The sequence below is a fragment of the Dendronephthya gigantea genome, unplaced genomic scaffold (genome assembly GCF_004324835.1).
Source record: "Dendronephthya gigantea isolate DGI-Jeju-01 unplaced genomic scaffold, DenGig_1.0 000287F, whole genome shotgun sequence".
In the NCBI taxonomy this organism is placed as follows: domain Eukaryota; kingdom Metazoa; phylum Cnidaria; class Anthozoa; order Malacalcyonacea; family Nephtheidae; genus Dendronephthya; species Dendronephthya gigantea.
Window position 1 is genome coordinate 56782 of NW_021163297.1, and position 20653 is coordinate 77434.

General features: G+C 36.9%; 1 protein-coding gene and 4 long non-coding RNA genes across 5 annotated transcripts; 3 read left to right on the forward strand and 2 right to left on the reverse strand.

Moving 5' to 3' along the window:
• Positions 1-6485: 6485 nt before the first annotated feature.
• LOC114541390 lies at positions 6486-19964 on the forward strand. Its single transcript, XM_028561322.1, has 4 exons — positions 6486-6533; positions 6634-6926; positions 8273-8352; positions 19699-19964. Exons 1-4 carry the CDS (start codon positions 6531-6533, stop codon positions 19962-19964), a joined length of 642 nt encoding a protein of 213 aa, XP_028417123.1. The 5' UTR covers positions 6486-6530.
• LOC114541393 lies at positions 10143-10991 on the reverse strand. The gene is made up of 4 exons (XR_003689266.1): positions 10908-10991; positions 10659-10802; positions 10394-10520; positions 10143-10275 (listed from the first exon to the last, which is right to left on the reverse strand). It is a non-coding gene; the product is annotated as an uncharacterized LOC114541393 (long non-coding RNA).
• On the forward strand, positions 10413-11376 carry LOC114541392. Its single transcript, XR_003689265.1, has 3 exons — positions 10413-10515; positions 10915-11002; positions 11291-11376. It is a non-coding gene; the product is annotated as an uncharacterized LOC114541392 (long non-coding RNA).
• Positions 11463-13772, forward strand: LOC114541391. Its single transcript, XR_003689264.1, has 4 exons — positions 11463-11521; positions 11937-11993; positions 12337-12397; positions 12550-13772. It is a non-coding gene; the product is annotated as an uncharacterized LOC114541391 (long non-coding RNA).
• Positions 11531-12121, reverse strand: LOC114541394. Its single transcript, XR_003689267.1, has 3 exons — positions 12036-12121; positions 11846-11938; positions 11531-11601 (listed from the first exon to the last, which is right to left on the reverse strand). It is a non-coding gene; the product is annotated as an uncharacterized LOC114541394 (long non-coding RNA).
• Positions 19965-20653: the final 689 nt, after the last annotated feature.

Genomic DNA, 20653 nt, shown 5'->3' on the forward strand with positions numbered 1-20653 from the left:
CGACAAGAAGTGGGAAGACAACTTATTGACGGTTTGTTGGCACTTAATTGTTACAAGATGTGAGTTTTTACCTGTGTGTCAAAACGTTGTTACTAGTCTAGCTGTTCATACGCTGTAAACAAGCTGTCTTTTTTGTAGCAATTAAAGATCGTGCTAACAATTGTTGCAACCATAACAATAAAGGATGTTACAAGGCAGCATTTATAGGCATTACAAAGCAATTTTGTTATATATATCAGACTTTCAGAACAACCTCGCAATTTGCAACAAGTCTGCTAATTTTGGCTAATTCCAAACCTGTCAACAACTTGTGAAAAGCAGTGGGAAGACAACTTGTTGACAGCTTTTCAGCAGACTTGTCATAATTAGATGCGAGAGTTTTATGCAGCCGGGTTTTAGTCACATGACAGAACTGAATAGTTTAATTCCCTTCTTTTTATAATTATTTACCTTTGTAGGTAGCTCGAATGTCGAAAGCCACTCTTTGTCTTCCTTAACCACTTCCGTTGTAAACGCCGTTGTTGGTTCACTGGCCGAGATGCAAGACGATATGTTGATGCACGTAGGGGGTGGTGGATTAGCTGTTTCATCGACATGTTCACCATGCGCCGGATTGTCACAAGAAACGAGAGCTCTGTCATTTCTGACAGGTCATCTGCAATGATGGGCGGATCGATAGGAGAGGTCGATGGAAGAGATATTTCCTCAATGGCCTTCCGTAACCTAACAATTTGACCAGCTTTAATGTTACAAGCTTTTAATAAGTCGTCGCTTGTTGCTTGTAACATTTCTAATGTATCCAGCTATAGAAATAAATAATTTGTGCAAAACTAATTTGCCTCATTCGGACTGAGATATTTTGATGACAAAAATTTGTAGCAGGCTTCATGGTGTTTCGTTCAATTGACCTAAGTCGGACTTGGTTGGTAGGTTTAGGGCTCGAACCTATCACGTTTGGAACCTCGAAACGGGAGGGTACGAACCTCTCACTTTGGCTTTGGAACCAAGTCAATCTTCAACTAAGATATATTGTCACGCACATGCCATTTTGCAATTAACCGAGACTGGCAATTTATTAAATATCTATACATATGTTCCTGACGAAAGAGATGGATCGCCAAAGTCGAAGAAAATATTCAATTTGTTTCCAACTTTCTGTTTTATGGTGGGGTTCTTTGCGCGGCTAAGTCGATTTCAGGATTCGTATATGACTCTTGTTTAGCAAGATCCCTTAAATTAAAGAGTATTGAAAGAAGATTCTGTGAATACATTTGATTTGTACATACCATGCATATATATTCATATATTACTACATTATATCGCTGTCAGACGGGCTAAGACTAATTTGAATTTTCCAACAAATCGGCGTATATTTTCAGACCCTTTATCAGGCATTCCTTGAATGTATGTTAGTTAACAGAATTAACTTCCATTTCAAAATAAAATGATTTGCTTCTCCGCGTCAAGTTCCAAAATTCGAAGCGGACAAGCGGGACAACATGCACAAGCTATATATATTACCATAAGCTACGAAACATCGGTACTCGTTTTGACGTCACATCAGCAAACATGGCGGCTATAAAAGTTCGCATTTGATACCGAGGTTTGAGGGCGAAATTAGTCAAATTACTTCACACACAGAAGTCATATATGCATCAAATTGTTTCTAAAAGACTAAATATTTGTTTAGGCTAATAAAAATGAGGTCGAAAATTTCGTTGCAGTAGCACAAAGATCCTGAGAGAATGTACATATTATGTAAATAAAAAAGTGTCCAATATTCCAGGGGCAAATTTAGGATTTTTCATACCTTATTCAAAAAGTTTCAGTCAAGAAATTCGGGGGGGGGAGATGTCGCATTCGTCAGGGGGGTGCAGTTGCAATGTGACCGTTTTCGCCAAATATCAGGGCTTATCAACATGCCTAGGAAACAATCAATGCAATCTCCGACGAAACGTATTTTACGGCAGCATATAGATCGCAAAGTTCTAAATGAATGTTGATATGACGCGATGCTGATGTTCACATCGTAGTTTGTTTTACGGAATTATGCCCCTACGCGGCTACGCAAATAAAGGAAGACAATCTGCGCTGGCTTGCACGGCTGGCTCACATCATGAGAGAATTGTGATTTTCAATAGTTTGTTTGGGCAGTTTGTGTAAATAGACAAAAAATCAATCTGCAAGCAGGCGAAACAGTATTTAAGGCAGTAGATTCTGTAGTTCTATATAGGCACATTTCCAAAGGTAATATGACGCCACGTTATATATAAAACACCTTAGTTCTCATTTTGTTGTCGACTTTAGCCTTTAGTGTAACTCTTCGCCCAGCCGTGCTCGCTGTTCTTATAAGGTTGCACCACACGGTCCAAAGCCTGCTTCCACACAGTATTTGTGCAGTGTAATTGCTCTCGGTATTAAAGCCACTCATATATCGAGCCAAAATAACCGAACAGATTGGATGCTGATGTTTGTCCGAATATTCTTAACCCTCCAAGCAACCTCTAAACCCTCCAAGGTTTTCCGCATTAATTACCATAGGGCTTTACATAGAAATTAGGTGAATTTTGGTTGCTTTTGTAAGGACAACGCGAGTGAAGTCTCTTCGTCGAATCGTCGTCAGAGGCCCCATGGCCATGACTTTGTTTCAATATTAGTACATTACCCGGAATATAGTTATATTCCGAATCATTATCAGGAATATAGTCATATTCAGAGTCAAACGACGTTTAGACATTGTCGATGCAGTGTAGTCAGTGAAAATCAATGATTGTTCAGAATAACCCTAACCCTAACCGTAATTAAGGTACAGCCAGAGATACTATTACATAAGTATATGATCACTCCTATACTGGGTATGAGGGTAACAGACATTTACATTTTCGTGTACATTTATAAATGTATCATCATTCATCGCCATTTTTATTTTATCATTTTTATGAACCAGCTCTAGAAAGACTTCATGTCAGACTTCTGTTATTATACTTCCGTTATTGCAAAATTTATGGCGTCATGTACGTTAGCTGGATATGATCTAACGCCGACCAGGTTCCTCGTACTACGTAACTAGCACCAGTTCACTAACTCACGGTCAACATTTGCAGTTTGCTGGTATTTAGTCATAAAAAAGCTTAAAAATGTACAAAAAATCCTAAAACCAAACCGAATCCTCATTATTAGGCACCTAAACTTTTCATTAAATTGTCAAGTCCAAACTACGTCTTTACTTGATGTTTGTGTGACGTAGTCCTAGGGACGTGTCGCAGTGAAACCTGGTATATATCTTCTGTAGTGCCCGAGTTGGCTTGTCAGAAAAGTTGAAATTTTACGAGGTTATCAATAGGTGAAAAAATCTTTAGTTCGTTGAAATATCCATCCACAGGGTAAAAATGAAACGAAACACAAAACTTAATAACCTTTTTAAGTACTTCCCTTCACTTTTAGCATGTTTTAAAGCGTTTTAGTCACCGGAGAAAATTTTTTTTGCAGTCGTGAAAGGGAAATTCAGACAATGAAAAATAACTTAAAAACAAGAAGAATTACCTCTTCCAAGCGCAGAATTTCGATGATTTCTTCCCTCACACCGTTACTCGTCAGCGCTTGAACAAATTGTTGATCCATTTTATAGGAATAGGACAGAAGAAGACTTTTTTAAACCACTAAACTGAATTTTACTTCGAGCAAAGCAAGCAGCAAGCAAGAAAGGCCGAAGAAAAGCAATCACGTGACCTGTGAATTTGTACTAACCTATACACCCTTAGGATGAATAATTCTCCGATTAGCTCGACTATCAATGATTGTTTCTTAATAAATTTATCGTAAACAATCACAAATACATTATATATTGGAGAAAAAAACCTTTTTCGTTCAGTTTCCTAACTTTCATTGGGTTTGCCCACATATGTTGGTACGGCTGTACTAGCCTACCCTACCCATATACAAGTGTACGATTTCTGAATTGGCGCGAATGTTATAGCTTTGCCTGCTTTGACATTGGCTAGCTAGAGCTCTATATAGTGTTCACTGGCTAGAACTAAATCTGTTCTAGACGAAAAATAAACATGGTCTACCGTTGTAATTTGTGCGTTCACTTCACATCTGTCACTCTTTGCAGATTAATTTCGCACTTGGGTCGTGTCCATCAAAACGACAGCAGCTTCCATGTCCTTTGTGGCATTGATGGATGTCCAAGGACGTATAAAAACTATTATTCCCTTAAGACACACTTTCATACGAAGCATTCCACAATACTGGAGAGGGAAAGGCAAAGAGTGCCCCAACGCAACGAAGATCCAGAAGAAATCAATAACGAGGATCACAACGACGATCATGGTGATAACGACGACGCTGCATTCGACTTTGACCGAGAAGTTGAACAGTGTAGGCGATCCAATGCTTTGGGCATTTTGAAAATAAAGGATGAGGCCAAAATTCCCCAAACGGTGGTGGAGTCAATCGTCAAAAGTACAACACAAGTTGTAAACAACAGTGTCGACGTTATCCAGCATGGGTTACAGCAGTGTTTACAGAATGCTGGTTTACAAATCGACGACATCCCTGGCATTGAAGAGCTGTTTGAAGAGTCCAGTAGCATCCGTGAACCATTTAAGGATTGCCACAATGAAGCATCCCAACTGAAGTACTATAAAGAAAATTTAGGAATGGTGGTGAGTAAAATTATATACAAATACATAATATATACCTCTATAGTGTGTATTAAAAATAATGAATAGCAGAGTAACTTTTTTATGACAGGAAAGAAAAGTATTTGACATGTTGCACACTGTGACAATTTTTATGATAAAATATTCTAGCAAATTAAATAACTCAGTCAATTGATCCCTTATATTTACAGGAGCCTGAAAAGATTGTGTTAGGCAGATACCACAAAAAGGTCAGGAAGGGCAGCAAACTTGTTGATGTTGAAAAAGAAGACAAGGCATACTATGTGCCATTAATAAAGAGCATCCAGCAACTTTTAACCAACGAGGCTGTTGTTGAAGAGGTACATGTTGTGGCAGTGCATGCAATCACTATTGATTCTTAATAAATGTTTCTGGGAGATACATTTTGTCACTTTACCTACAGATTCCTTTTTTGATAATTGAAATTGAAAGCTAATATTTAAACTGATGGCAGATACACCAAAACCTATTTTATAGGCCAGAGCCCTTAAAATTTGAATTTTAAGTGTAAAATTTGAGTAATTATTTCAGTAAATTATTTAGATTAACCATCCTCATAATCGTGATGATGGGTTGATGGCAGATTATTGTGATGGTGAGGAATATCAAGCACATCCATTGTTCAGCCAAAATAGGTATATCACACTGTTGTTGTATTAGTGTTGTACAGAGTGTACAAGTTCATATAGCTTTTCCTAATTTAACCATACATGTAAAAATGGCAAGTGGCTTTATTTGGTAATGTTCAATGTGTGACAATTTTTATGAATATGGGTAACACAAATAACACATAGCCTTAGATCTCAGTGCCTAAATTACTTTTAGTCAGGAATGAAGTCAATCAGTAAAGTACTAAAGATCACAAGTAAAACTTAGAATTTAGTTATTAAAGACAATAGCTCGCGATCAGGCACAGCTGTAAACCTTGACATTGTCTGAAATAAATTACAACTAACCAATTGATTATTTGCAATTTTTATTTTCATGTAGACATACACTTCAAATATTCCTATTCTTTGATGAGTTAGAAGTGTGCAACCCCCTTGGGTCACGAGCAAACACTCACAAAATAGGTAACAGTGACAACATTGGCTAATGTTCATGAAATGTACTTTGTGGGAGAGCATCATTTAATTGTTCACATCAAACAAAATTAAAAAAATTATATTTACTGTACTTACTTATATTTACTGATATTTCCTTAACTCAGGCAACTTCTACTACACACTTGGCAACATATCACCAGATAAACGGTCAAGTCTTGGTGCAATTATGCTGGTAGCCATTGTAAACAGCAAACATCTTAAAGAATACGGTGTTGCAAGTATCCTTAACACAATCATGGAGGACATCAGATTACTTGAGGAGGTACCATACATCTAATATATAATAAAAATTAATAGGTGATGTGCTAGTATGCCCTACAGTATGATTGATGCTTTATGTATAGCAAAATATATATTTTATAATATTTTTAGGTAATGTGCCCCAGTGAATCCTACAGTACTTATTCTTTCCTTTGACAGATGCCAGATTATTTTATTTGTCAATGGGAAAGCTTTGGCACTTTATTGGTTAAATAAATCAATTATACCATCATGATTTATACTGACCACACTGCCACACCACTTTTTTTTCTTGGTAAATTCAAAATTTACAGATATAAATTTACTTATGTAGGGTGTTGAATTTGATGTTTGTGGGGAAAAAAAACAAATCAAGGGAACTATTGCCTATTCATCTGGAGATAACCTTGGCTCCCAACGATTAGGAGGATTTAAGGAAGGATCCCTGGCATACCGAAAATGCAGAGAATGCCTGGGACTTGCTGAGCAAATTCAAACCATGGTACACTTGAAAGTTTTTAATTGACTACGTATACAGTAAAGGATTGACAATTAATTACTGACCTGATCACCTTATTGAAGTGTCAATTGTATAATTTTAGTTCCATGAAGCTGACTTTACTCTTCGAACAAGGGATGGCTATGAGATTCATTGTCGACGCCTTCAACAATCTGAACACTTCAGCGTAACATTTGGTTTAAATAGGAGGTCTGAGCTGAACAACTCCAGATTTTACCATGTTGTCGGTGGATTATCAGCTGATGCAATGCACGATGTTTTGGAGGGTACCCTGCAGTATCATACCAAAGAGATTCTGAAATACTTTATTCTAGAAAAGAAAGCATTCTCTTTGGATGAACTGAATAAGAGAATCACCTCCTTTATTATGGGTATGTGACTAATGTAAAATACTCCAGGTCTGGCATGTTCAAAGGTGGATTAGCCCTAATCCTGGGTTAAAATTTCAAAACCTCAGAGAAGTAAACTCCTATCGATCCAAACAAGATTCTGAAGGAATATTTCCGAATTTATAGACAAGCTGTCAGGAAGTTTGAAGGGAATTTTTAAGTTAACCTCGCTAGTATATTCCACGAGTATGATATTGTTTGGAGACAATCAGAGGTCATTAACCTGCACAGCAATTCGTAAAATTTTGCATTATATCAAGAATTACAACTTTTCATCACGTTACTGCAAGCCAAATGTTGAGCCAAAGGCCTTTTAACAAATATGTCACGATCAAAGGAATTCTTTTCGTGCACGTCATTTTAACGATCCAAATTTGATCAGACTTGTAATGACTATATAGAAATTAGTCTATTTATGAGCATAGTAATGTGAAATTAAATTTTGTAAAAAGTGAATGTTCATTTATACCAATTTTAAGTTTGGGAAAATCAATTTTAATACAATCAACAATAGTCAATATGGCGCGCCGGCGCGTCACGTTCGGTTTCAAATCGGTTTCGGTTTCGGTTTCAAAATTTCTGTAAAACTTAAATGTTTAATATCTAAATACATTTAGCGGACAATATACTGCACAATGTGCATTCGGGAAATAATTTTTAAGCAGTTTGACATTGTAAAAATTGCGTTTGGACAATCGTCCAGCTTGTGATATTTCAATACAAAGACTAAATAAAATTAGATTTTTTGTTACATTTTGTCACAACTTAAGTTGCATCCACCACGTTTAGTTTTCAGCTGCCAAAAAATATACCAGCTGTTACAATGCACATTACTACATTTTTTAAAAGAAATTTCGATTCTTACCTTCTTCTGATGTTTATTTTGCATGTAAATTTGACTGTAAATTCTACGCGAATTACAATAAGCGAGCACATCCGTATAAGCAAAGTACGGCTGTTGAGTGTTGACGTCAGTGACGTGTGCATGAACACGTGGTGCAGTGCACCGGAAAGGTGATCCTGGTAAAATGGAAAAGCCACATTTTAGGCCTGGTTTATACGTCGAAATTCCGTCGGATTTAATTTAAGTCGCATGTTTTCTCCAAAGGGTTGCCCCTCCCAGAATTGAACTTACGCTATGACTTGTAGTATCAAGAAATATTACAGAAGCAACCTTAGCAATATTATGTAACAAACACTACCTAGTATTAACTCAGTATTAAATCTTTTTAGCAACCTGGCATGCATGCATGCAGTAAACTGATCATCGCAGTAAAAACCCCTAGCAGTATAATAGTATTTGGGGAATTAATTGTTCCTACAATGTTTTAGCTACCACAACGATTCTAACAAACCTGCGCCAATTTTGCGGACAAAACTCACATCTGATGATAACAGTCTCAAACAACATGGTAAGATATACAACTTATTATATATTATATCCAACTATTAAATATCCATCTTCGACTCCATATGCATAATACTATAAGCATTTCATTACAAAACATGCAAGAAATATTGTGTAGATTTCAAACTGATTTCAAGAATGTTGATGACATTTGATGTACACGCCTAAAAACGCACGCGTTGATGCACGTTGATATCAACTTGTTCGCGGTTGTTCTCGACAGGATTGAACAATGTTGTGCTGCACCCTGTCAACAAGCTTGTTAACAATATTGTTCGTGCGTGTTAAAACGATGTTGTTCACGGTTGATGGATGAACAAGACCTGAACAAGTTGTTGCAACAGCCCAAATCAATCTGATATCATGCGTGATTTACGATGTCAACAATCGTAAACAATGATGATTCAACATTGCGTAAAACAGCATGATGACAAGCATGTTGAATGATGTTTTAACAGCTCAAAATATGTTGTTCCAACAACATTGTTTTTTCAATCTTTGGCCGGGGGGTGTTCGCCGCCGCCGCTACAGTTCACTGCGCCGCCATGCCTGTGACGGATCGAAAATGAAAAGTATCCGTTTCACCAATGGAATAATGTATTCATTTTAATTTAATAAATACAAAGGTACGACTTTATATTAAACTTTTTAGATAAGCAAAGTAAATTAACTCTAAGTCTCTAACTGCTTGACAAATAAATATTTCTTCCCGTGTATAAAAGCTCCTGCGATTCAAACTTCAAAGTAGTTTATATAAAACAGTTTTTAACTGCTTTAATAAAGTATTAAACAGCTCCATAAAAACAAAGGTCTTATACTCATATGAGTCTGAATTGAGAGATGAAAAAATATTAATTTGAGGATGCATTAGCGGCTTAACTGTCAAATTACTAATTACTGCAATACATTATTTGAAACCACACCCTGTAGTAATAATTCTATATTATGATTACATATATGTTCATACATAGATTCATGAAATATTGAAATATTTAAGGGATTCCCCAAGATAAAACTTGTTCACCAAGTAGTAACAATGATTTGTGTTTGAACAAACTTATATGTTGCTTTACTCACAGCCTCCCTTTCAACTGTCACAGTTGTTTGACTCTCTTTATAACAACATCTTCCTGCAGAGCAATCATGGATGAGGCATACTTGTTCAATAACACACTGAGGTGACAACAATTTCACTTGCCCAGTTAGTTCAACCTTGGGACACTGAAATGCTCCGAATATTTGGTTTTCCAATTCATCTTTGGCGAATCTCACTTCCTCAACTGCCACAACTTCTTGGTCAGGATTTTTGATCTTGATTCCTTTTTTGAAAATACCAATGATGCTGAAATAAGCAGTGATTGATTAATATTTTTTGCGCACATTTTTGGTGAGTTCATTGTTACTTAATTAAGATTATATAAATATGATTGTTGTGAGACATCCACGCATGAGATATCAATGCTTATACTGAACAGGAAAACAATGGTTATAATAAAATTAAAAGTATATATAAGGTGATCGGAATGTAATTACAAAGAATTAAGTCAATTGTAGAGTTTGAGAACGTAAATACATTTGGTTATTCCTATAATATATGTTCAATTATCTTGAATGCATCAGTAAAGCCTTATTGTGGTACTATATAATAACTGCAGGTGTTACTAATGTGTTAACCTTGTAACAATGAATTTGAGGCCTCTAACATTTGTTTCATATACTCATGTTGTATTAATCTTATATGTACCTGATGCTGGTCATCCACATATACAATGGCTGAACCTGAATTAATAAGAGTTTGCCTCTCACTAAGAACAGCTTTAAAGGATGTGACTTCTGTATCATAAGGGAGACCAGCTGCTTCAATTGCGACTTGTTCTAGGCACTCACTCAGAGGCTTTGTCTGCAGTTTCCCTTTGTCATAGTTTCCCTAAAACAAAGAGGCAGTCAATTATTGATGTTTTAAAGTTTTAACTTCATTTCTGTTACAAAATTATAATTTATATATGAACTAAACTACAATATGAAATAAACTACAAATTGTTTACTTTTCTTAAGCATCCAGGGTGATAAATTGCTTTATCTTCCATGCTCTCCTTCTTTGGGATGTTGTCCAAAAATTGTTGCAGCTTTGGTTCTTTTGCCAAGTTTTTGATGCATTCTGATGCTTGTAAGCTAATATGTTATATATAGAGTACATGGAATTAATATTATGCAAGGCACATGGACAAGCTGAAGCAATTCTTGCAAACACATCTGATATCAACTATATATTGCCTATAGCAAACTTGTTTGTTACAAGTATATAGTCACCTGTGGTCTTTTCCCCATGTTCCTCCTCTTAGGACAAAGCGAAGCCTTTCCATCTTAGCAAATTTTGTACATATATCTAAGCTTGATGCATGCCTGTTGCTGTTTATATTTAATCCTCTGATGAAATGATTGAAGGCCTCAAATCTAAAATATCGATTTATTTGGTGTATTAAAAGTTTGTAAACATGTTTATATAATTATATAGGTATACTGTGTTTTTTCAATCTTGTCGTTAATGTGTGGTTTTACCTTTCAGTGCAGAAACCATTTGCTGGCCCCAGGCTTTCAATGTCATCAACAAGATGTAGCAGGAGATGTACTTTAGCCTTCTTTTGAAATTCAGGGTAGGTTCTTGCCACTGCATTTGTAAATTTTTGGACTAGCTGCTTTGCTGCTTCTGAGTTCCTCTTGTCAAATTCACTTGAATATGCTAAGATGAATATCTACAATGAATATTGAACATAGAATAGGTATAAAGATCTTGAGATAGAGAATTTTTGGATTCCATTTTCACAGGATTATGAAGAGTTATCTGCTGCTCAAAAGTGCATTGACAGTCACCAAGGTCTAACAATTAATTCCAAAAGCATATGTTAATTGTTAATATGTTATGTTTCCTATATTCCTTTCAGCACATGTATTATGTATCTGGTGTTATACCTCGCTCAACAATTCCCAGACCAAGAGTTGTTCAAATGGAATGATATCTTGCAGAACAAAGACAGCAACTTGCATCCACAATTTGTAATCTCTTCCAACATATGAGCCATAGTTTCTTGTGATGTTTCCCCTGATTGTGGCTTAAAATGCACTCATGTCAAGTGCTTGAATCTTTGCATGGAGCTGGTTTTTCAATTGCTGAGGTAGGGATTGAATTGTGTTGGATAGCATATACTTAACAGGCCCAAGTAGAATTGTATGCAGTATTTCAATAGGAGTTTTGCTAAATAAAAGCAAAATGTAATTAATAGTACCAATAGAACAGGTGCTATAGAAGTTGCTGCTTATATCCCACAAATTTACAAAAGGGTATTATTACCACCTAAAGAACACCTTCAACTGTAGTATTGTAGACAGTAGTAGTAGTAGACAGTAGTAATGTACTGTCTACAAGTTTTGCAAGGTGAAAATGCCAGTAATCGCACATTTGGGTCGCCACACATTTCGAACCGTATCTGCATACATACTTATTTCCACGAAAGCACTTCAGCTTGTCGAACGCTCCGCCTTGTTCTGTTACTCCGCATTCACTTCTTTTAATTTTTTTCTGGTTTTCAGTTCTAGTGTTGGCAACAAGAATTTTACTGTGGGTAAATACGGTTTCAAATTTCTATGGTAAGTCAAAATTTTAAAATAAACGGGTTTTTATTAACATACGGACAATCTTGTATTTCATGGATCTTCTCTTGAACGTATTCATCACTTCGTATTTCTTGAATTTCTGTTCCATTATCAGATGTTGCCTATGGTGTAATTAAATGTTTTAACCTCGCGCACACATGCATGTATAACATGTAAAATCGTGTATTAAAACGCAAAAGGGCAGAGCCTCTCCCCCATTTATTGCCTCTAGATTTCCGAAACCGCGAATTTCGAGTCACGAATTTGGAAGTTGCTTTTTATCAAGTATATAGAAATTAACGTACCTTTACACTTTCTACAAAATTTGTTTGCACAGCTTCCCAAGTGATGTTCGAATTCTGATGCCCGTGGATTGTCCGCTAACACGCATAATACAGGTGACTTTACCAAAATGTTCTCATTAAAATGCGCGTCGTACATTAATTTACCTTCTTCGAGTTCTGCAACGAAATGAGACAAAAAGACTGAGCATGTAGCACTATTTTTGTCGTTTTAAACCATAATTTGAAATTTTGACTCTACCTTGTAGGTCACAGGCAATGGATTTCCCAAGTGCAACAGACGGAACTACGTTAGATGTGCTAATAAAGTGAATGTTTTCGATTTTTCGAAATTCGTTTCGTGGAAGGCCCGCCAAACTCATCGAGAAACTCTCCAACCGATTCCATTTCTTCGTTGTGTTTCCGCTTGTTTCGTCGCTAAAGACGAGCAACGGAACTGTGGAAGTCGGATTTTTTCCACCGGATTGTATCCTGTCGACGTGTGGTGCAAGAATGTCTTTGGCTTCCTGTGATAAAAAGGTTTTAATAATAAAACGTTATTATACAAAGAACAAGAAACCGCGTATGGATTTACATAAATATATGCTACTGTTTAGGAGTTTATTAGTTGCGCAAACCTGTTCTGATACTTCAGACGCTTGTTCGTTTACATATTTCTGCTTTATTTGACGAGGATGTAGATCAACTTTACATTGGATACTGGAAGTATGGATGGTCACTATCACATCTGGACAAATGCAATAACGTCCATCCCCTTCATCTTGAATATATTCGATTTTTGTCAAAATTTCCGTTTGGTTGCGAATGACCTAAAATTAAACTGACACTATAGAAGTCGCAAGCCGGTTACAAATATAGTTCAGCTGATTCGAGTATGATTATCTTTCCAAAATCGTAGCCCCTTATTCTCTAAAGTTCCTAGGTAAACGTGGAAAGCCAACCTAATATATGGGTCTAAAAAATCGACAACCCATCATCCGTTCCGTGTTCGGAGAGGACTGGAAGCCGGACAATCTTAATGGAATCTGTTTTTAAAGCACTGCACACTTACCTTAGCGAAGAATTTGGTTAGTTTTCCTATATATATATCCCCGTCAGATAAAAATTTCACGATATCTTTCAGATAATACGTCGTTCCGTTCACAGAGATCGATGAGCTTTGAAAGTCTTCGTTTTCCAACCACTTGCGTCCCTGTATCAAAGGGAATACATGTACTGTTCATTCTGCAGTTCAGTGTACGCGTTATCTTGCTTCGTGTGCATGGTATAAAACATTTGGACAAAGTTGTACCCATAGGCGTACGGGAAAGTGAAGCTGGGCTCCCCCTCCTCCTTTTCGGGCAAAACGTGTCTTGTCATTCAGGCAACGACGTTACAACGGTCTATTTAGAGGTATTTCAACAAGTTCAATTTTTACAGGTTTACTACAAATAGCGTAGATTGGATTTGGTTTCGATTCTTACGCATATCCACAGACTGTAAATGATAGCCTTTCAAAGGAAAGTCTGTCACCTGTGGTCTTCTCAGATCATATTTTTATGATGACGTCACGAAATCTATGACGTCATGTCTTCGGACAAATTTAGTCCAGCCCCCGTACGTATGAAAATCTGCCCGTACGCCTATGGTTGTACCTATAAATCTAACCTGTGGCATCTCGTTAATATACGTGTCCGTCTCTTCTGGAAATCTCATAAGCGCACTGGCTCTGGTTGGTATTGCGAGTTGAAGTTGAACGATATCCGAAGGCCGTAACCAGTAATATGGATAGCCGTTGTAATAATCCTAGAAATTGAAATGTTTACCTGTGTTAATAAATGGCCTTAATTGCACTTTGTACATTGGCCTTTTTTTAACGATCTTAGTCGGGCTTTAATCTGTATATAATACAGGAAGACATGGAAACCCAACCGCATCGTGTAATATTTACCTTTTGTGGCTGTAGTAACTCCTCTACTCCCTTAATTTTGAAATTAATCACTGAATTAAGGGAAGGAACATCTACGTGAAGTTTCTTGAATATCATCCACAGAAAATCTAGGTCTGCACGAGACTGAAAGTAGCAATTTAAATAGCAGAATTGACTAGATTATAATGATTACAATTGATGGTATAAATAGCTATTGCATTATTGTTTTCTTTTGCGAACTATTTGGTTATGAAAATGGAGAGCAGTAACTGATGATAAAAAAATGATAAAAAAATTTAACCATGCCAACCAGAAATACGAATATAGTATCGATATTCTAAAAATTTATTTGAAAATTGTTACAAATGTACTTCTTAGCCCCTGTTCTGCCGCCCCTAGAAGCTATGAAATAGGTTCATGTGCAATGCATGCACACTGTTTTAGCATGAAACAAATAATCTTGGAGAGGGAAACCTTGCAACTTATCTGTAGATGAAACTCGCTGCTGTAGTTCGGTGTGTGTTTGACTGGTTGTACGACAAGAATTGATGTTTTACTCCAGACTGAAATAATTAATGGCCGTTTTCAACTACTAAAGACGCATAATACGCCAGGACCAGGGCGCTTATATAGAGGCTTTTATCTATGTGTGCGCCCAACACCAATAACAAGGCGTAAAACACATTATTTTTACATGTGTTTCACGCCTTGTTATTGGTGTTGTTACGCGGCTATTTAGGAAACCTTTCGCGGTGCTGGTGGCTTTTTTTAGTCCTCCATCCGCGGTGGAGCGAATTCAGAAGTACCTGCGATCAGAGTTATGGTAAAGTTAACCCGGCTTTGAAAACTAGAAACACTTCGTCATACACTACATCAGGGCAAAAATCGTCAAATCGCTTTATTCAATTCAATTCTTTGATGATAAATGAAAAATTACCTTCGGTCGGGAAACGTTATGGACGTAGCTGTAAAGCAGAAAAAATATCTCAGACGGAAACGGAAAGTATAAGCCGTTGCCTTGCTCAGATGGTCGTAGCATATTTTCTCTGTCGCTTTCTTCCTCGCTATCGCTTTGCTCCGGCTCAGAGTCGCTCAGGGCGACGTCACTGAAAGTATCGTCGCTTCCACTGTCAGAGTTATTCTCAAAGCTAATATCTTCGCACATTGGTTCTTGCATGAATAAAAATTCCTGTTGACTTGTGGCATATACGTCGGTGGGTTCAAATGTGTCAGAAACCAGCTGGATATTTTGTGTCGTCGTCCTTGTCGCGAGCTGTTTCATACGATGTCCTCTTGAGGTTAAATGGACAGAATACCTATCCCACGACTCAAAATTAACTGCACAGATGTCACAATGATATCGACATGTTCTTTTTTTCATTTTTGCGTTCAAATTAAATCAAGAATTTTTATTTACCAAATTAAATATCCCTTTGTTTTGTTAAATTCCCCGCGACGTGCTTGCCTGGCAAAAAATTTTCCCGCTTCGCATTTAGCGATTTTGATTGGTTGATTTACGTAGGTACTTGTACCTGATTGGTCGAGCCAGTAAAGGACAACAACGCATGGATGCTTTTGCTAAAACATATTTTAAAGCAGAGTTTTTTAAGGCCAAATTTCGCGCCATATTTAATTTGAAAAATGACAACCAATGAATTAAGAGCATTGGGAGCTTCACGCAGGTAAATATAATATTAAATTGACGCGTTTCATCATTATTTCGAATATCTGGTCTTATAATTTCCGAAACACTGTAGGCGAAACAATTTGTTGAACGATGTTGACATTGCCCTCAACGGCAGCACGAGAAACGCACAAAGTCAGAGAGGACCGTATGGCCGTGGGAACTTTCCTGCTAATATATTTGACGGTAAACAATATTACATTTTAATATTTAGTATTTTCTGAAATTGTCTGTACATAGACATAATAGTACTGAATAAACTTTGACATTTTTTTGCCAGATGATTCGAAACGCAAGACCCGAATTTAATGAGAGAGCCGGACACGGAGACGATGATACTAAAGGAATTGAGAGAGCTGAAAGAAATGGTCAAAGACGTGCAGAAACGGCAGGCAACAATGGAGAAGGCAATAAAAATCTGGGCTCCAAGTTTGACAAGCAAGAATTTGACTTGGCCAAATCAAGCCATGCAGTCAGTATTTATTTATAAACAACCATGCATTTTTTGCGTTATATTTGGCACATAAGACTTTATTCTTTTTTTATAATCTACTTACTAAAACTATTATAACAGACAAATGTAACGAAAATATTGGCAAAGGCATACATTCAACTTGGACGGTTTCCCAAGACCAATGAAAGCAAGACTGTAAGTGTGTACATACACACATACATACATATGCATAACAACACTAAATATTTTCAGAAATACACTACATTTTGTTTTATGCAATATTATGATATGATTTTGAATTAAGGAACAACTACGGATTGAGTTCGAGAACTCACCATACGGGCTAAAAATTGAAGAGCTAATGAGCAAGGTTGACAAATTTGAGGGGAAAAAGTTCACATATTGGAGAAGTGAAGAGAGGAGAAGGGTAAAATTTATCAATCCAAAATGCTCTTGATTAAATAAGTGTTTAAATAATAAATTTAGTAAATTAAATGTCTCTCCACCTCAGATACTTGGAATTGGGAACTGGTCAGCCATGGAAAAAGCTTCAATCAAGGAGCTCTCTTCAAAGATTTGTGGGCTGCTAGGTGTGAAGTTCAATGCTACTCTAGAGAGTACAGTGCATCATCACACTGCTCTTGTGGTAAGATTATCACACATAATTTGTACTTCTTGCTTGTTGCAAGATCAAATAATTCCATTCTATATAAAAAGATTATATATGATTAAACAATTACTTTATGGTTTGCATGTTTGGATGGCCTGATCCAATAAAAAAAACTATTAGTTATCTATTTACTAGTATCTAACTACCAGTGCTATAGGATTATGCAATTGGGGAAATAGGTTTGTAAATTAGCATGTAATGGTAACCTTTTTGGCAAAATTTACCATACCATGCAGTGGAGCAAGGTTTTTTGAATTTGACTTTAGAAACTAGGCTTGATGTATGTAGATTAGATTAAATGTACTCAAAAACAACAGCAAAAGAACAGTTTTCTCAACGTTAACTCACCATTATCCTTCCTTTTTTCCAGAAAGTATATGTGGCTGAAACCGGTAGGGATGATTGTGTGAAGGATGATAAGTTTTGGATTAATTTCCAAACATGGAAGGAAAGAAGATATGGTGCAAGAGGGCCTTCTGCATCCGAGTGGGAGGAAATCCTACATGAAGAATGAAGAGGATAAAAACAATTTAAAAAATTTAAAAAATGATGTTTAAGAGTTTCAGAGTTGTAGTTAAAGTCTACAATGTTGATTTGAATTTTGAAAAATATCAGTTATTTAGAAATATAGTAATAATAATAGTAGCAATCAATAGTTGTCAATAAATTTTTCGTTTGCTGCTTAGAGAAGAACATTTTTCATTACCATATTTTAACAATCACTTGCGGCCATCTGACAGTGCGCCATTTGGTCGTCAGAAAAGGATAATTTACAATCCACTATGAGTCTTTGAGAATATTATAAAGTCGGATGTGATAGAATATTATAAAGTGGTAATAAGTCTTGATCGCTACCGCCGTCATCAATATCTCCTTGTAAAGGCTTTGAATTTCAGACTGGCATAGTGGTATACTTGTTTGACGAGGATTCTAATTTCCAACCACGAGGACCTTTTCAAGAGTTTCCAACGATGACATGATTCACATGATCTAAAGTCAATGACCAAGCGACTGATATGAATACATTCTGTTGGATGTTTTAGAATGCGAACGTAAATAGTTTCCAAGTACTCTTAGTTTAAAATAAAACTAAATCTGCCATACAAAGGCGCGTTGAAGTGATTCAAAACAAACTGTCAAATATGATCGAATCAGTACAGTCTCGTCGCGGGTCGCTAACGCCCGCCAAATGCCTGACACATTACACAAGGTCAAGGCGGAAGTCAATAAATATTCAACATTGACAACAATGCTTATAAAGGTTGTTCGAACAGTTGAGAACAACTTGTTGTTTCGTCAATGTTGTTCCCGCTTGTTCGAACATTATTGTTGACGCTTGATGAATAAACAGCGCTGAACAACATTGTTCTGACAGCATTTGTCAAGCATGTTTCATCAACCCTGTTGCAGTTTGTTCCATCATGTTGTTGAACCATTGTTCGTTGATCAAGCGTGAACAAGTTGTTTGAACAATGTTGATAACGATTGTCGGTTGAACAACGTTGTTCAACATTGATAACAGTGTTGTTCAGGCATTGTTCGATAAACAACACCGAACAACCTGATCAATTTTTGGCTGTGTAGCAAGTGATGCGTTTTCACGTTGTACGAAATACTTCATTTAGAGATATTTAGAGATACCTGCCAAAGATCATTGTTACAATGTTGCATTTTCAGGAGTTGTAAGTTCAGTTTTGCGTTTAAAAAATCCGTCAATGCTAGAGAAAAAACGCTCCAATGTCAAATAGCCACAGTCACAAGTATCACATGCATGTACGCTGCATAAACTTACTACCAGGCCTCCTCTTACTTTCGTTTTCTCGGCAAGTAACACGTCTAGGTTCTTCCAATAGGCATGCGTACAGAAAGGTAATGCACTGAACCCACCTTCTTCTCGATATACCGGTTATACCTATAGACCCTTTGCACTGACGTCATAATGATTAAAAGTTGTCCTCCAGAACTTTCCTTGCCTCACCAAAATAATCTTATTGGGGCGGTGAAGGTTGCCAACAACAGCAATTAACAGAGCACAGTTTTCACACAGGGCCGCCGGAAGCAATCAAGGGCGGGGAGGGGGGGGGTGCAAGAGACTCGAAAAAGGGCACTTTAGTTAGGATAGTGCCTCTCTTTTTTATTCTTCAAATAAAGAATGGAAGCTTATGAAATTCAAAGTTGGGCTGCTTTCCGCAATATGAAAAACGAAAATTACGAAATTAAGAACATAGATACGCTAAAATTTACTCAAATTATGAAATTATATGAACATAATTAAATATTTAAAGTTAGACTGATTACATAGATACATTCAATGTCAATTAGTATATAAAAGGCAAGCTGCCCCCGCGGTTTCGGCGCCCCTGCTCGCAAACTAGTCAATATTTCCGTATTTTGCCCAAATTTTACGTTTTTGCAGACATTAATTTGTCATCCAGATAGTGTGACGTCATGTGCAAAGGGTCTTTATACCTATACTCGTCACTGACGTCATGTGCTTAAACCAAAAATCGTAGTAGTTGGAAATGAATATCGCACCCGCCTGGGCTATTATGAATAAACATAAACTAATAAATAAACGCCATGGCTCTGCTAAATGAATAGAAATATCAGAATGTTCCTAATTTATAAATAATTGAAATCGAAGAAGCAGCATAGTTGATTTACATCATTTACTTTTTAGCAAATGAGATGTGGTGTTTAGGTCTATTTTTGCCGCTCCTGGTTGGCGAGTTTATCGACGAAGATGACGACCATTGGACTGCATACTGCACACTACTAGAAATAGTACGTATTGTCTTCTCTCCGCTGGTAAGCAAGGAGCAGATACCGTATCTTCAAGTGCTCATCCAGAATCACCACGAGAGCTTTAAAGCCTTGTATCCTCATGCCTCGATCATTCCAAAAATGCATTACATGATTCACATGCCAAGGACAATGCTACGGTGAGTAAATAATTAACCGTTTCCATTTATATATACGTATAGCCTAAGGAGGTGCATTTATGCATATTCATGTTCGCATACCGTAACAACAGACTGAACAGAGATTCTCTGCTTACGAATCAAATTTGCTTTTGAACGTAAAACATGAATATAAACCCCACCACTAGTCACTACCCCGCTAACTATTGTTCTAGCGATGGTCCAGATGCAGTTGGTGGCCGGTATGCAGCGTGTCATTTCTCACCCTCTCCCCAATTTGTTAAATAAACGTTTTTTTCGTATCCCCCTTTCGTACGTCTTCTTTTCAATCTTGTACCAAAGTGAACTGGAAAATTAAGAATGTAGGACGATTTTTTTAAATTGCAGTTTGGGACCGTTGATACGAATTTGGTGCATGCGATATGAGGCAAAGCACTCATACTTCAAACAGCTGGCAGTCTCGTGTGGCAATTTTATAAACTTGCCCTATCTGTTGGCTAAACGGCACCAAGAGGGCTTGTGTTATCGTCTTAACACACCAGACGGCAGCCACTCAACTTTCCTGGAAAAAGGCAACGAGATTGGTCCAGGTATTTGTGCTAATAGTCACATGCATGCATAACAACACACACTTAATTTTATCACACTAAATTTATCTGTAATCAAAGCGTATGTTGTACAATCATAAAGGAACGAAATGGATTTATATCTTGA

Excerpts from the sequence above, each read along its gene's own strand:
- LOC114541390 (XM_028561322.1), top strand. Across the intron at positions 6,927-8,272 it reads ACCTCCTTTATTATGGGTAT|CTACCACAACGATTCTAACA; the intron begins GTGACTAATGTA and ends ACAATGTTTTAG. Across the intron at positions 8,353-19,698 it reads TAACAGTCTCAAACAACATG|CAAATGAGATGTGGTGTTTA; the intron begins GTAAGATATACA and ends TTTACTTTTTAG.